This window comes from Macroventuria anomochaeta (assembly GCF_010093625.1).
Source record: "Macroventuria anomochaeta strain CBS 525.71 unplaced genomic scaffold BU25scaffold_24, whole genome shotgun sequence".
NCBI classification, from domain to species: domain Eukaryota; kingdom Fungi; phylum Ascomycota; class Dothideomycetes; order Pleosporales; family Didymellaceae; genus Macroventuria; species Macroventuria anomochaeta.
In genome coordinates this window covers 1-15,314 of record NW_022985385.1, presented here as the reverse complement: position 1 = coordinate 15,314, position 15,314 = coordinate 1, and the positions used below count along the sequence as shown (strand labels likewise).

The 15,314-nt window shown below is 49.7% G+C and overlaps 7 protein-coding genes across 7 annotated transcripts; 3 read left to right on the top strand and 4 right to left on the bottom strand.

Annotated features, from left to right (window-relative positions):
* Positions 1 to 1,772: 1,772 nt before the first annotated feature.
* On the bottom strand, positions 1,773 to 3,672 carry BU25DRAFT_412302 (transferase). Its single transcript, XM_033706763.1, has one exon. It carries the CDS (start codon positions 3,549 to 3,551, stop codon positions 1,899 to 1,901), a length of 1,653 nt encoding a protein of 550 aa, XP_033559832.1. The 5' UTR covers positions 3,552 to 3,672; the 3' UTR covers positions 1,773 to 1,898.
* Positions 3,623 to 3,787, top strand: BU25DRAFT_345137 (uncharacterized protein; the record flags this gene model as incomplete). Its single annotated transcript, XM_033703029.1, has 1 exon — positions 3,623 to 3,787. One exon carries the CDS (start codon positions 3,623 to 3,625, stop codon positions 3,785 to 3,787), a length of 165 nt encoding a protein of 54 aa, XP_033559831.1.
* Positions 3,788 to 4,937: 1,150 nt separating this feature from the next.
* BU25DRAFT_423010 (cytochrome P450) lies at positions 4,938 to 5,791 on the top strand (the record flags this gene model as incomplete). The annotated part of the gene is made up of 5 exons (XM_033708184.1): positions 4,938 to 4,954; positions 5,016 to 5,127; positions 5,289 to 5,444; positions 5,496 to 5,656; positions 5,707 to 5,791. The coding sequence occupies 5 exons, from the start codon at positions 4,938 to 4,940 to the stop codon at positions 5,789 to 5,791; spliced, it is 531 nt and encodes a 176-aa protein (XP_033559830.1).
* Positions 5,792 to 6,495: 704 nt separating this feature from the next.
* On the bottom strand, positions 6,496 to 7,356 carry BU25DRAFT_472916 (uncharacterized protein; the record flags this gene model as incomplete). The annotated part of the gene is made up of 2 exons (XM_033710866.1): positions 6,961 to 7,356; positions 6,496 to 6,902 (listed from the first exon to the last, which is right to left on the bottom strand). Exons 1-2 carry the CDS (start codon positions 7,226 to 7,228, stop codon positions 6,496 to 6,498), a joined length of 675 nt encoding a protein of 224 aa, XP_033559829.1. The 5' UTR covers positions 7,229 to 7,356.
* Positions 7,357 to 8,678: 1,322 nt separating this feature from the next.
* On the bottom strand, positions 8,679 to 9,756 carry BU25DRAFT_108099 (uncharacterized protein). The gene is made up of 2 exons (XM_033700309.1): positions 9,193 to 9,756; positions 8,679 to 9,141 (listed from the first exon to the last, which is right to left on the bottom strand). Exons 1-2 carry the CDS (start codon positions 9,545 to 9,547, stop codon positions 8,768 to 8,770), a joined length of 729 nt encoding a protein of 242 aa, XP_033559828.1. The 5' UTR covers positions 9,548 to 9,756; the 3' UTR covers positions 8,679 to 8,767.
* Positions 9,757 to 10,092: 336 nt separating this feature from the next.
* Positions 10,093 to 11,401, bottom strand: BU25DRAFT_396325 (uncharacterized protein; the record flags this gene model as incomplete). Its single annotated transcript, XM_033704827.1, has 5 exons — positions 10,093 to 10,531; positions 10,581 to 10,723; positions 10,774 to 11,040; positions 11,085 to 11,144; positions 11,192 to 11,401. 5 exons carry the CDS (start codon positions 11,399 to 11,401, stop codon positions 10,093 to 10,095), a joined length of 1,119 nt encoding a protein of 372 aa, XP_033559827.1.
* Positions 11,402 to 12,618: 1,217 nt separating this feature from the next.
* BU25DRAFT_396321 (amino acid transporter) lies at positions 12,619 to 14,296 on the top strand (the record flags this gene model as incomplete). The annotated part of the gene is made up of 3 exons (XM_033704826.1): positions 12,619 to 12,953; positions 12,998 to 13,808; positions 13,862 to 14,296. The coding sequence occupies 3 exons, from the start codon at positions 12,619 to 12,621 to the stop codon at positions 14,294 to 14,296; spliced, it is 1,581 nt and encodes a 526-aa protein (XP_033559826.1).
* Between the last annotated feature and the right edge of the window lie 1,018 nt (positions 14,297 to 15,314).

The window sequence follows — 15,314 nt, the reverse complement described above, 5'->3', positions numbered from 1 at the left end:
GTGCTGACAAATGGGTGCTGACAAATGGGTGCTGACAAATGGGTGCTGACAAATGGGTGCTGACAAATGGGTGCTGACAAATGGGTGCTGACAAAATGGGAGCTGACAAATGGGTGCTGACACAAGTATAAAGACTGGTAGGGTTGTTGTTGGCTGCAAGCCATGTCAGGATGACATGGGGACAGCGAGGCACATGTTGAGATTGCCCAGTTGCAGATCCGCTTGAGGAGCACGCCTGCTGCTCCCCTTTGCCAGACTACGCTGCCTGATCTGTTCAACACGATACTGTGAGGCAAATGGGACAAGTGTGCATGTTTGGTCTGCCTGCAAGCCTTTGACTGTTGGCGGCGCAGGTGCACAGGCTACCAATGCGCGTCTACGGAGGTAGCTGTGGCTGTGCCCGTCAAGTTAGTTGCGTTGATTGCACACTTGAAATGAAGTTGCGCAGCTACTGCAGCTGCTGTTCTGGTTGCTTGCATTGCATAGTTGAGTAGTTGGTCTAGTTGTTTGGTTGCAGAGTTGAAGCAGTCAGTTGCACTGCAGGGCTTGCTTATGGTTGCAGGGGCCACCGAACACCAACTCACAGCCACAACGCAACACTATCAACTTTTCATCAACGTGTCATCCTGACATGGCTTGCAGCCAACAACAACCCTACCAGTCTTTATACTGGTGTCAGCACCCATTTGTCAGCTCCCATTTGTCAGCTCCCATTTGTCAACTTCCATTTGTCAGCTTGCCACCCATCTAGGTATATGAACCCCCTTCTTCCCACCTCTAGATAGTTCTCACTCATGCTTGCAATTCAAAACTCAATCCACTCAATTCAATTCATCTTTCAATTCTTTCCTCAACTCACTCCTTACTGATCCTATGTGGTATCCCTACACTTGATCCCTTCTTTATCACTTATCCTTTTTACCACTTGTGGTATCCCTACACTTGGTCTCCTCTACACCCTTATCTCCAACAAGCCTGAACCATCTTTCTACCAATCCTTCCATCTCAGAGAGCAGTTGGTATCCCTAGCTGGCTGTAAGGGGCGAGCCGCTGAGGGCAATATGCGATGTAGAACTTGATGGATTTGATAAGGGGCAAGTCCCAGAGCGGTACTTGCAGAATTCTAATACTCCCGCTTCGGAGGTTGCAGGCCCGCTCCGGAGATTGTACGTCCGCTTCGGAGGTACCGAGGCCTGTGCTGTTGCCGAGGCGCTAACAATGGGCCTAGCCCATTACACTGGCCCCCTCTCACACAACGCCACTGTCGCACAGCAATTGTGAAGAGTGAAAAATGTGCGCAGAGTTGTGTTGCACCTTGCTGCAGACTTGCAGCCATATCTGAGACTTGCTTGGGGTCTATACAGATTGTCGCAGTTGTAAATTGTAAAGGGTCAGGCGCAGGGGTCCTGCTAGCGCTGGGTAAAATTGTATAGGGTTTATACAGATATTGACTAGTAGTTAGAAAGCGGATTCAGATAGGCAGACACCTATCAAAGGAAGAGGCAGAGGATTTGACAGCCCAATTAGATGTTAGGGCACATGTTGAGGGGGAGATGCATGAAAGTAGGGCCCGGACAGGTACAGGCAAGCAGCACAAAAGGCACTGCAAGCGTTGTAGAGAAATAGGACACAATTTGTGCACGTGCAAAAAAGATGTGATTGAGAGTAGCATTTAATTTGACATATTGCACATTGCAGCACATTGTTGTGTTGTTGAGTGAATTACATGCAAAAGGCCCAAAGATTCATTGGGGTGGCTGCTTTGCCCGTGTGGCCGCTATGCCCGTGGCTCACGTTATATGTCTGAGATAAAAGATCCAAATGCCAGACAACACAATCATGTCTTGCGTATTTAGTCTATAATGACATATTGATGGGCTAAAAAGATCTGGAGATGTCTAATTAAGGCGCGGCAGTAACAAAGGATCCATCAGCAACCGCTCCATATCCTCAGCGCAAATATGAACAGAGATATCCACCCCGCTGTCGGTCCAAGACGGCCGAGATCCAGACAAGAATTCTCCAGAAGATGGAGGTGCTTCTTTGATGAGAATGTTGCCGTCCAGGTTCGGCACGACGCCGTCCGCGTATCGTATTCGCGAGCCAAGACCGAAGTCGACATCGTAGATGCCGGCACGCGCCCAGGTCGTCACCAGGATATGACGCCGGCCAAGGAATGCTTGCCATATTCGCTGAGGGGACTTCTCATACGCCGCGCTATGAAGATGATCTGCGAGATTTGCCGGGTCGCTGACAGTGGAGATTATATGCCGAATTTTTCGAGCGATGGGAACCATCGCCGAGGTGGCGTTACTTGATTGTTTGTAGCCAATCTCAGAGCCTGGCAGCTCAACATTCATCATGATGATCGGAGAACCCATAAAGTTCTCACCCAGCTTAAAAGCATATCGAACGCCAAGCACAAGATCACAATGGACAGGACCGTCATCCTTCCCAAGTTGACGTGCACGCACAATGCAGGTCCAAACGTGTGCCAACACGGCATCATGTTTGCTGATTCTTGGGCCATCACCGTCAGTACCCTTCGTAGCTTCATTCAAGAGGAGATCGACCTGCATTGTGTTTAGATGAATGGTATAGTCAGAAACAGGCGCCTCAAGATCCCACTCAACCCATGGCATAGGCTTGCCTGCCGGGGGCACCAGTTTGGCCGCATCGAGGAATGGTGCGGGAGGCTTCCCCGGCGCAGCCCACCAATCATACCTGTGCAAGGGCAAACGTTCCGTTCGTCTGATGATGGCCGGGTCCGGCTCCTCGGCGTTGATGTCTCCCGCAGCAAGATTGTCCAACCGCGCCGGCTTAAATTCGGGAGTCAGGACTGGGGCTGTCAAGCCCTTGATGACGGCACTGCTCACACTCGCCCAGTCCTTGATGAAGCGGATGAGGCCCGCGATGTCCGCGAGAGGATGCGCTGTCTTGACAGCGAGGACAAAGCCACCATCTGACAACGTGGTGCATTGGATAGCCATGATCGGCTTGCGCAATCCCGTCGCGGCATCAGGCTCGTTGGGTTGTAGAGCCTGCGCAATGTCGACAGAAGGCACAAATTTACCGAGATTGTCGTCTTTGCGGTCCCAAAGTGGTTGCGTCTCGATGCGCTCTGTTTGGTAGAGTGACTCCGTGGTGGCAGAGCTTGTTGCTGAGATGAACTCCACGCCGACGTCTGCGGAGGCCCCGAAGTGCGTGTACACGCGGCCGAAGCGACGGGCGTGGGCTGGGAATTCTTTGGCTTCAACGGGAACCGACGCATCGTCAACAACAGTGATGGACTTCAGCTGGCCGGCCCATTGAGGATACGAAGTAAGCGCAGTGCTGAGTGTTTGGCGAAGGTGCTCGGCGACGTCCAGCACATCCTTCTCATTGAGGGGCTCGAAGAGCCATACAGCGTTTGTGAGAGCAAATTTAGCGGTGGTCGCGTCCAGCAGCGACAGAGGAACTGCCTGTTCATGCTGCGTTGGCGTTTGAGGAAACACGCGCTCTGTCGTCGTGACTTTAATATCCACCTCGGGCGGCATGGTTGCGGACGGCATGATAGAGTCGGAACGCAGCTTTCAGATGCTGCTTAGGAGACGTTTTGACGATGCAATCCCCTCAGCCGTCAATGAGCGGTTGGGTTTTAGACGCTGAGAGTGACTATTTCTTACCGGTCGCACGAGAGATCCAACAACGCTGTCGCAATCGAATCGTCAAGAGGACACCCACGAGGCACGGGTTGGAAGTGGGGCTTCGGCCTGTACCGACTAGGGAACTGTCCGAACTACCATGATGGGTTAAATCCGGTTGAACCAACATGAAACGAAAAAAATCAAATCTATGTGCATGTCGTGGCGTTTTTGGAAATTTCTCAGTAACAATCTAAGGCATCCATATATTGAAATGAAACTCTAAATTGTTGTTCTGGTAAGTTTCCCAATCATAACCCTTTTGGCTGCGATATGAGATGTTGACTTAACCCAGGTGCTAGCCCTTGGGCTGCTGTACAAACTCGCGCTTTGGTGGTTTCATCCCTTGAGGAAATTCACGGGCCCGATTTCAGCCTCGTTCAGCAATGCAAGTCCTTCACCATCCACATTAACTGATGCACGACCTTGAAAGAAATGTCTTTTGACAAAAGTGGCATAGGTTCTGTACTCGTGGAATTTTATGACAGGCAGACAGCCTTATCGGCAACTTGAATTTCATGAAAATTACGGTAATTAAACTTCTTATCGTCCTTTACAGAGCTTGCCTCATCATTAGCAGAACCTGATGTTCGTGTCGCACCCAACCAACTAAGCTTCAGTTCATCTTTGTCCGCGCAGGCAGCGCTCTCATTAGTCAGCTCGTTTGATTAGCTCCCGCACTAGCGCACTGTAGATATCCGCCTGCTCTGATAGCACCAATACAATAACGCTCATATCAGAACATACCCCCTCATCAATCTTCCTCATGACATGATATCTACGGCCCCCGCAAGGGCGTGGAGCCTTTCGTCAAAAGTGAGTTCTACGGAGGCGACTTTGCCGCAGAGTCGCTCTCCACCGTGAGCGAGCGTGATCCCAGGAAGCATGCCGAGATGCGCCGTTATCTCAGCAGCGCTTTTTCAAGTCTCAGGAGCCTCTCATCGCAGAGTTTGTGGACAGGCTTATTGACAAGCTCGAGGAAGCGGGCCATAGCGCACACGGTACGAATTTGGTTATGTGGTTCAATCTAGTCACCTTTGACATCATCGGCAGTCATGCGTTCGGAAAGGATTTCGGTGGCGTTGAAGCGGGAAAGGAGCATTTCTGGGTTGCCATTGTGATGAAAAGCCTGCATTTGGGTGCGCTCGCCGATTGCTTCCGCAGATTTCCAGCAGTGTCAGTTGTTGTGCAGAAGATCTTTCACAATTTATCAACAAGTTGATGACGGAGAATTGTAAGCATCAGAAGTACAGCATGGATTTGTTGCAGAGGTAAGTCTTTGATCTCTGTAGGTATGCACTTTACTTGTCACACTGTCTGACTTTGAACTAGTCGATTAGCCACTCTTTCAGACCGCGAAGACTTCCTCACTAAGATGATCAAAGCACGCGAAAGAGGGATCCATCTCAGACTCTCAGATTGCCGCTCACTCTTCCGATTTTATGTACGTCTTACAAACCCTTGTAACGCCGTCCGCGATTCTAACAGAAAGATCCAAGTATTGCCGGCAGTGAAACAACAGCCACAACACTTTCTTGCATGACTTACTACCTGCTGAAAAATCCTTCCATCTTGGCGCAGCTGCAGGATGAGGTACGGTCATAGTTTACTCGATACGAGGATATCGATGCAGCCACCGCGGTTCCTCTCAAGTACCTCAAGCCTGTTGCACAAGAGGCCATGCGCGTGTACCCTCCTCTTCCTTTTGCGCTTCCTCACGTTGTTCCTCAGGGTGGATGCAGCCATTTTCTTATGTCTGGAGTACGTTTACCTGCGGGCGATTAAAGTTCTTTATCTAACGCAAACCTACAGACCGTTGTTTCGACAAGCACTTTCGCGGCAAGCATGTCGACGGCCAACTTCAGTGAGCCCTGGGAATTTAAGCCGGAGAGATGGATTGGTGAGAACCTTACCAATGATCTCGACGCAAGCCAGCCGTTTTCATACGGAACACGGTCCTGCATGGGACGAAGGTATGGCCCTTCTATGTGCTCATTGTATGATCGAGTGCTGACGTCCATAGTCTTGGCTGGATGGAGCTTCATACCATCATGGCGAAGATCATTTACCGGAATGACATGGAGCCAGTTGATGACAATGTTGACTAGCATTGCGATCCGAGGATGCCAACTCTCTGGGAGAAACCCCCTCTTATGGTGAGATTGAAGAGGCGCGTGTAGTAATTCACACGGAAGTCAAATAAGATTGTCCGGAAAGCAGGCAAAAGGCCGGCAGGAAGAACTTGGTTACCAGTGTTTTTAAGAGAAAAAAATTGCAACAACTGTTGGTCACACCTGGTGGAACATGGCAACATAGTGAAAATTGGGGTAAGTGAATGAGTTGTTCATGCAAAATAAGAGAACAATATCTGTTCAGAGCTTTGCTTCAATTTCAACCTAGTTTGACAAGGTGGAACAACTTTACGTTATACATATGACTACTAAGTTGAGGTTTCCTCAGCAGTCACGGGGATTACTAAATCTAACCGAGCCTTCAAAGTCATATGGTTGATCTACAAGATGACAAAATTTATACCAAGATATCCTGCGAAGCTACAAAAGGCCTAGATAAAGTTTCCCTCCTGCCATCAATCGCAGTTCGAAGCATTGACAGCAGCATCTAGAATAGGCCCAACCAAGGTGCTATTGAGATTTTGCACAGTCAACCCCTCGTCGGACGTGAACTCAGGAAGGAAACCTCCAATGACTGGATTAGGCGATCCTGAAGTAACAAAGCTTGCAAAGTAATGCTGCATGATGACGGCCAAAGTGGCGTTCACCCCTGAACCCGGGTTGCTAGGGTCCATGAACGTTTATCCCAGGTCATTGGCGTGCCATGCCGGCGGTACAGAAAATTGATAAGCGAAGCTGGCATTGAGGGGTCCAAATACCTTGTCTATGAAATAGTTGTTGCAGGTAATGGGGGCGACTGCAATTACGCGGGCTATGCGGCCCAGTTGGTTCACGTAGCCAAATGATCTATCAAAGATGGCTGGGTACAGCGTTTGCTCGATGGCCGACAGCGCAGACCCGAATGCTTGAGGAAACAGGAGGGCGATATTCAAGTCGAATTGGCTTTTGTTGTGGATGACAGGGGACGCAAACAAGAGGCCTTCGTTCGAGTTGTGGCCTCCCATCACTTGTATCGAGTGATCAAATTGTCGTTGATGCAAAAGAAAGGGAGGATATTCCGTGTAGCGATCATCATCTAATACAGGGCCTATTGTGATGAATTCGTCAACTTTAAAGTCTCGAAGGAAGTATTCCATAATACTTACCAAACCCAAAGGTGCCGCAAGGCCGAGAGTTACCCACAACAATGCCATTGGCAGTCTGCAGGTTCTCAGTGGGCAGAGTTTGAAGTTCAACCAACGAAGACACATTCGAGGCTTGTAAGACCTGGCGGAATGTTTCTTCCTGCTGAAACTTTGAAATGTAGTAGATATATGGGCTCTGCACGATGGTCTTTTTAGATAGCGAAAGAGATGAAACCCCAGGTGAGGTAAGATGGTAAAGAATGGATCCTGCTCCCGCTGACTCTCCCATAACAGTCACCGCATTGTTGTCTCTGCCAAAGAGGTGAATGTAATTTTGAACATATTGAAATGCAAACACCTGATCCTAGAGTCCGAGATTGGGAGAAATGTGCGGGGAGTCTGAGCCAGCAAGAAAACCCTCGATGGATTGTGAAGATCAGCAACTGTATGTCTACAGTGTGGTTGACAGGCACTACTCACAAATAGTCCCAGATGGTAGTTTATAGACATCTATATGAGCTCCTGGTCATTCTGGGCTGCAGCATCCAACAATCCGACACCAGACCCATATTCCGTCTTTGAGCCCTGTACGTAGCTGATGAGTGTAATAATGTGAACTGTCGATTGAGTACTATGAGAGAGCACGAATATCTACAGTGCGCGGGAGCGGGAGCTAACCCGAACGAGCTGGCCTATGAGAGCGCTGCCTGCGCTGACAGTTTGGGCTAGAGAACACGGAACTCACTTGTTTGCAACAAGCAGCCACTGATTTCCGATTTGATGTTTAGCAAATAAACTTGCAACTTTTATTTGATTCATTAAGCTTATAAACTGCTTTGACTATTGTGAAACTACTGTCCCCTAACCTCCTTAACGACTCTCTTAGTGTTACAGTTAGCTATCCAACAGTAGGGTCTGATAATAAAAGTTGGGGATTGATGCTGTAGATTAGATATCGTAGGTCTAAGTTGTAGTACTAGGTGTGCTGAACAGATTAGGTCTCTAAGGGCTAAGGTGATTAGTCTAAGACCTAATAAGGTAACTTATAGTGAAGGGTAAGCTAAAAGTATCTAAAGGTGTTTACAAAGTTAATTACTAAAGAGCTAACGTGTTTCACAAGCGAGCGCTGCACCCAAGCAAGCGCCGTGTCACGAAGATGCTACGAGTAGGCCCTTTAGGACTCGCTGGGAGTCTAAATCAATTACTACGTACGGTATCTAAGTAGGTACAAGACGTTGTGTACCGAACAGAACTCTACCAGCAATAGTCTATATACTTACATGTGGATTCATTCGGTTACTGGTTAATAATCGGAACTGAGTTGGATAGGTATCGGGGTTGCAAGTCCCAGAGCAGGGCTTGCAGAATTCTAATACTCCCGCTTCAGGGGTTGCAGGCCTGCTCCGGAGGTGACCGGAGGTTGTACGTCCGCTTCGGAGGCGCGTAATGACGCTGGGGATTTGGTGCGTACGGTCAGGGACAGTACGGAGCGGATCCGGATATTGTCAGGGGATCTGGAGAGGATACCGTGACACACGACTTCAACACTGGCAAGCTATACCAAATAGGCTTATCACTCAGCTTATTAGCTCAATGCCTCAGCGTATGAGTGCTTGCAGGGCTGCCTGTGGGTGGCATACAAAATACTAGTATAAAACAAGTACAACACCAGAAATTTGATTGATTTCACCATATGTAGCTATCTCAATTGCCTCAAAAAGTGAGTGGCCGGCACGGCGTTAGGGCAGGGCACGGGCCAGCACTGCAAAACTTATGACCCAGTACTGTACTATCCATTGCCTGTACCCATCGACACATGTAGTGAGGTTTACCTAGTAAACAGCGCAATGCCGCCTCCTTCGCCTTCTCGCCCGCCCACCTGAACCGTAAGGCCAGCCTTGCCGTAGAAACCACGGTTTTTCTCGCCGCAGAGCACACTCGCGCATGTGCCCGAGCCCTCTTTCTGCGCCTCTTGTACACCCCATTGCGCTAGTAGCTTGCCTACTCCCTTGCCTTGATAGTCCGGGTCAACTCCACATACATGCAAGTCCCAACACTCGGTGCGATCACCAGTCCAATACACTTCCGAGGCGGCGACAGCTGCGTCGAGGAAGGACGATCGCGAAGGATCGGCGGCGCGGTTTGGGAAGATACGGCCCATTACAGCGTGGTACGAATGGATGGCTGGTGTTATCAGATTTCCTGGACAGTATGAGCCTGCGGTCCAATGACAGATGTATGCAGTCAACTCACGCGGATCCAACTTCAGCAGCTCTCTCTGAGCCCCTCCATCACCGAGCCTCCTCCAATCCGCAGCACCAACAATGGTCTCCATATTCTTCTCTTCTGTGGTCACAACTACCATGAATTGATGTCTCCAATCCCAAAATCGCTCTCGGACGCCTCTGAGCAGAAACCAGTACACGTCCTCAGGGTATTGTTGGCGATGGGGGTGCATGATCTCGCCAATGATCTCATCGTCAAAGAAGGCTTTGTGCCAAACCCGAGCTATCTGGCTCAGATCTGATAGCTGCGCTTCACGAAGTTTGTAAGTTGCTGTCGCCTTGTCGTGAGTCGCAGCTAAATCTGTCTTTGAAGTAGCGCTCATGGTGATATATTTTACGCAGAGAATCCACGATCGCTCAGAGATTTCGAGATACAGGTGATAGACGGAGAATTACAGGAGACCCTGTACAACAAGCCTTTCAACCTCACGCAGGAGCGTGCCAAGAACGTAACCTTCGAGCGGGATCAAGCGAGATGCGATCTCGGTGTTCAGTCCGTACATAGGCAATGCTTGGTTGGCTGAGCCGTTTACGCGTGCGGCGCGGTTGGGCTGTACGGGGAGATGTGGCCTGATGGCGGGCGACGCGCACGTCCTCTCGGGCACGCCCCACAACCCGAGCAAGCGTCGCAGCGGTTAAAACTCTATGCTAACTCCCAAAGCCAGACGAAGGATTCCATGCATAATTTTCCATAGGAAAGAAGTTTTATACCCTTATCATTTTCTATACTTTTTATGGTTGCGGCGCGGGACCTGCATCAATCAATACAAATCTGATCGGAGGTTTTTCAGCGATAGGATGTTTCTTGTGGGCTCTGTTGATCGTTTCCAGGGTGCTTTGTCAGAACGTCTTCCAACTCTTCGTTCACTCAAATCCGCTCCACGGTCCAAGCGGTCTCTTTGCGGATGATCAGATCCTGACTCTCGCCACTTCCAAGCGAACTCCGTTCGCCAGCAATCCGTTGCGAAGTTGTGACTTGTGTCTCAAAGTCTGGGTGGCTTTTTGCGGAATACAAATCTCCCATACCTGTTCGAGAAGCTGGGGGTGCGTGAGAGTTCAGGTTGTTCATCTCGAATGTCCCATTGCCGTAGGCCTTCGTTGTGTAGCCGCTGCTGAATTCTGCTTCGCCCCAACTGGCAGATAGTGATTGCAGAAATGCTTTCAAATTCGGGATCGTCGCAGAAATGAGAGAAGTGGCCATGAGCGTTTGTTGCAAGATGAAAGTCGGTACAACAGCGAGTGATGACGGCTGGCCATTCGAGTAGCTGATCCACAGATCGAGATGAACAGCTGATAGAGCAATGACACTATGGCTCGTTAGTTGTATCCCAAGGAGTTAAGTTGCATGGAACGTACACGAGTCGAAAGCAGAACGCTGCGATGACACGAAGCTTTGTCTCTACTTTCATTTGGACCTGCCACACCATGTATGAGGGCAAAATCAGGGTCAAGCCTTCACTGGTAACATCTAGTGCGGTAACTAGGCTCCAACGAGCGATCTGGCACACTCTCAGCAAAATTCATTCATCACCATCAGGAGAAAGTGTACCTGGCCATGGCAGTGCTTGGTAAGGAACAATGACGAAGGACATCGTATGGTGCTGACGAGTACTGAAACAATACCACTCAGCGTGGTTAGGGCGATTGTGATGTCGCAGAGCAGAGCGGTGTTCTTCTGGTCCCGAACGAACAACCTTCGTAGGAGGAACAGGACTGACAGCTTTGCTAAGTAATGCGAAGCTACAAAGAGCGCACGAGACGAAAATGCAAGCTGTAATCTATCAGCACCTGCTGTAGGCAAGCTACTTGGCTTGAACTCACCCTTCCAGCCAACTGAAGGTTGTCAGAATCTTCTGACACCTTGCCGAGGCCATTCTTGAGCGCACTGAACACAACGATGCTCTGTACAAACGCAAGCGCCTAGGCCAGTCAGTGGTGCCACCTAGGATCTTGCGTAAGAAACGTACCGTACTGATGACAATGAGGCTGTCGTCCCACCCGAACACTCTCCACTTGATGAAGACTCGAATCAACAACACACCTACTACATAGGTCAATGCCAAAGCCGCCGCAATCCACACTGTCGCACTGTGGTTCTCAGGAGAATAGTGAGCGAAACGATTTCCCACAGATGTGTCCCATGGGAGAACACTGGATTCGGCCACATTGTTGTCCATCTTTGGTAGTGGTAAGTACACAGGAACTGGTCCACGTTGGCTGTTTCGAAGCTCATGGCCAGTGATTAAGACCTTTTACTCATACGTACACAGTATCACCTGAATGGATTCTGTTGGCCAAGATGAATCCTGCATGCGCGTGCATAACCGGGACCTCAAGATTGCATCCCATCCAATGACTGGATGCACTGTTAAATACGAGATGCCGTGTGCCATGCCAGCTTGGAACCGAGTGTTTGGTACCGTCTATCTGCCATCTCTCCAGCCTGATTAGAGCATTTCGTACACGTATCTCGCAGTGATCATGTTCCCAACTTACAGTGATCCTCCTTCACAGTACGGCAAGCAGTGCTGCGAGGTTCTGGTGAAGTGACTTGAATGGTCGGCGATCCCCAACCGCTTGATATATACGATTTTTCAGACAGATGGAACCAGTCGTCTTGCGATTATTCTACCTTCTACAGGATCACACGTAGGAGCATGGTACGCCGTAACGGATGCACCGCAGTGAACTGATTGGACTGCTCCCGGTGGAGCCACTCGGCACGGAAAGTGGATCCCTCGTACCGTCTAGTGGCTAGAAATAATCAAGCTTTGATTTATCCGCCACTAGGCCAATCCCACGCTAAACCTTCTCCGGTGGGGTTGCATGGACGGGACAGCTTCCACATTGCTACAGCAGTTAGTACTCCGTTCGATCACCATTCGTTTCGTGAACTGCTCAATGGATTTGACCCACTTGCACGGGCATAGATTGCGGCACAGCATAAGAAAAATTCTTGCGCATGGTCGCCATTCCTCGCGCAAGAAATTGCCTGGCGTATTTGAGACGAGCATACGTAGATTGAAAAGGTCCGGCTACAGAGGGAAAACGAGTTTATGGTGGTCGTTGTTAATGCGATCGGCGAACAACAGTAGAACAATTTATCGTGTCGGTTGGGCCCAGCATCGCGGGACGATAATCTTATCACTTATAGTCATAGCTGACTGACATGGGTGTGAAACCGAACGTAAGATCCAGAACATAGTATAGGAGGATTGCAGCGGCGTGGCAAACAACTGTGCAAACCGATTATGCATTGTGGTAGCATTCCCTCCGCGTAGCGCAAAGTGGGGGCTGCATGAGCTCTTGCCCTGTCATATAAGACGTGTTGCCCTCCAAAGTCGAGCATCCACCTAATTACCTCCTGCTTGTTTTGCTACGTTATTCTATAACGATGGACCACCACAAAGAAGCCGAGTCGCACGTGGATAGTGATCCAAACTTCTTGGACGCAGGCGAGCCGAATGCTTTGGTGTCAGAGAAAAATGGTACCACTGCCGATGTACACGACATGATGCGAATGGGCAAACGACAAGAAACCCAACGCAACTTCCGTCACATTACGATTATTGGTTTCTGTATGGTCATCCTATCGACATGGGAAGCCATATTGTCGACGGCGGTATTTTCGTTGAGCAACGGTGGCACTGCTGGGCTGATCTGGGGATACCTAATCTGTATGATTGGTTTCGGCTTCGTTGTAGCCTCGCTTGCGGAAATGGCCTCGATGTAAGTATCTGAAAGACGTGTTGCAATGGGTCTAACATTTTCAGGGCTCCAACATCTGGCGGTCAGTACCACTGGGTCAGCGAGTTCGCACCACCGAGCTGCCAACGGTTTCTCTCATACATTGTCGGGTGGCTGGGCGTCCTCGGCTGGCAAACCGCTGCCGCGACTGTGTCGTACTTGACTGGCAAGCAGCTCCAAGCTCTCATCATTCTCTGGGACTCATCATACGTTCCGCAGGCATGGCAAGGCACAATGCTTATCTGGGCTGTACTTGCGGTCAGTCTTATCTTCAACACTTTCTTCTCGAGAAAACTCCCACTTGTTGAAGGTGTCATTGTGGTGCTCCACGTTGCTGGTTTTTTCGCAGTCATTATTCCTCTGTGGGTCATGGGCGACCGCAGTAACACTGGAGATGTCTTCACACTTTTTCAGGACAACATGGAGTGGGGCAACGTTCCCTTGTCGACCATGGTCGGACTCACAGGAGCTGCCAGCTGTTTTGTCGGTATCGAGGCCGGCGCGCACATGGCCGAAGAGGTACGTAATGCGGCCCATGTCATTCCTCGCGCGATGATGTGGACGTGGATCGGCAACGGACTGATGGGTTGGATCATGGCAATAACGTTTTGCTTCTGCGTCGGCGACACAATGTCGGTCCTATTGACACCGCTGGGTTCGCAGCAAATCCAGGTGTTCCTCAACACTACCGGATCCGCGGCTGGTGCCACAGGCTTGACTTGCATCATGCTTGTCATCGGAGTCTTTGCATGCGTTGCAGTCATGGCAACGAACTCGCGCCAATTGTTCGCATTCGCGCGCGACAACGGGGTGCCTTTCTCGAGCATCTTCAGCCAGGTAATTCAATCCACTTTCGAAGAGACACGGAACGACAGCTAAAAAAAATTCAGGTTTCACCGACCCTAGGAGTACCGCTCAACTCAGTATATTTGACGATCCTCTTCGTACTGCTGCTGTCGTTGATCAACCTCGGCTCGAGTGTGGCCTTCATGCAGGTCATTTCCCTCGGCGTTGCTGCAATGTTGACATCGTACTTAATATCGATCGGCTGTGTGGCATTGAAGAGAATTCGTGGTGAGCCGCTGTTGCCTTCCAAGTTCAACCTGGGCAGGTTGGGGCTGCCGATCAACATTATTGCCGTGTTGTTTTTGCTCTTCCTGTGGGTCTTCACATTTTTTCCATCGGCACCTCACCCAGCAGTTGCTGATATGAACTGGGCGGTATTGGGATATGGATTGGTCATCATCTTCGCTCTGGTGTACTATGCCATTCACGGTCGACATGTGTATATTGGACCTGTTGAGTACGTGCGCAAGGGCCAGTAGGTGTGTGGTAAATAGACGTAACGATAGAGTTCCACGATAGATAAACTTTTTCTTTCACGTTTTACCCCACAATCGTTGTAAAGTGAACCAAGATGACAGACCGGCGGATTGATGGAAGGTAGCCGCCGAAAGACCACGGAGTTGATGTCAGTGCTCAGGGAACGTTCCCTCAGTCCCTATAAGGCGGTTTGGATCTGTCAGCTAGCCGTATTTGGCCTAGCTTCTTCACAGCGTTGATATATTTCACATAGTCGTAGCTCATAAAAGAATGATGACACAATGCTTCTCAACTGTTCCTATTGATAGCAGGGCGAATGGCCAGCTTAGTGGTCACCACAAAGAAGTACATGTCGATGCACTCAAGAGATATCCAGTACACCACGACACTAGCGTCAGAAGTACGGCGGAGGCAGAAATCGAAAGGTTGTCTACCGTGAGCGAACAGCAGAAGATAAGACGAATGTGTCGGAGGAGAAGGATCCACCGATAGCCATCACGTGGTAGACTAGCGTCTATAGGATATATCGAGCTTCTGCTCACCTACAATACAGCACGACAACCACCTAATCTTGACAGAATGCAATGTATTACGCGGAACAGAGCCTCCGAGGAGATTGATTTCTTTGCCCAATAAGACGCTCTTATCTCCGCTTGAAGGATAGGCTCTTCGTCTAGCTTGTCTTACTTGATACAGAATGTTGCGGTATCGGTTGGTCCGTACAGTGTCTGACTATACCCCTGACCACTACCCTGGACTAGTGTGTTACAGGTCAGGTATATAGTCGTCTCCTCCTAGCTAGATAGCAATCCAGCGCAGTATTCCATCGACCCGATAGTCCTACGTTATTGTTTACCGTAGCTATCAGTATTCTACAGCGGTCCACACCGCTACACAGAACAATGATACCATTTGGTGGCGTGGGCCGCTGTGGTATACTGATAGCTACGGTAAACAATAACGTAGGACTATCAGGTCAATGGAAGATTGCTCTGAGCTGCTATCTAGCTAGGGGATGAC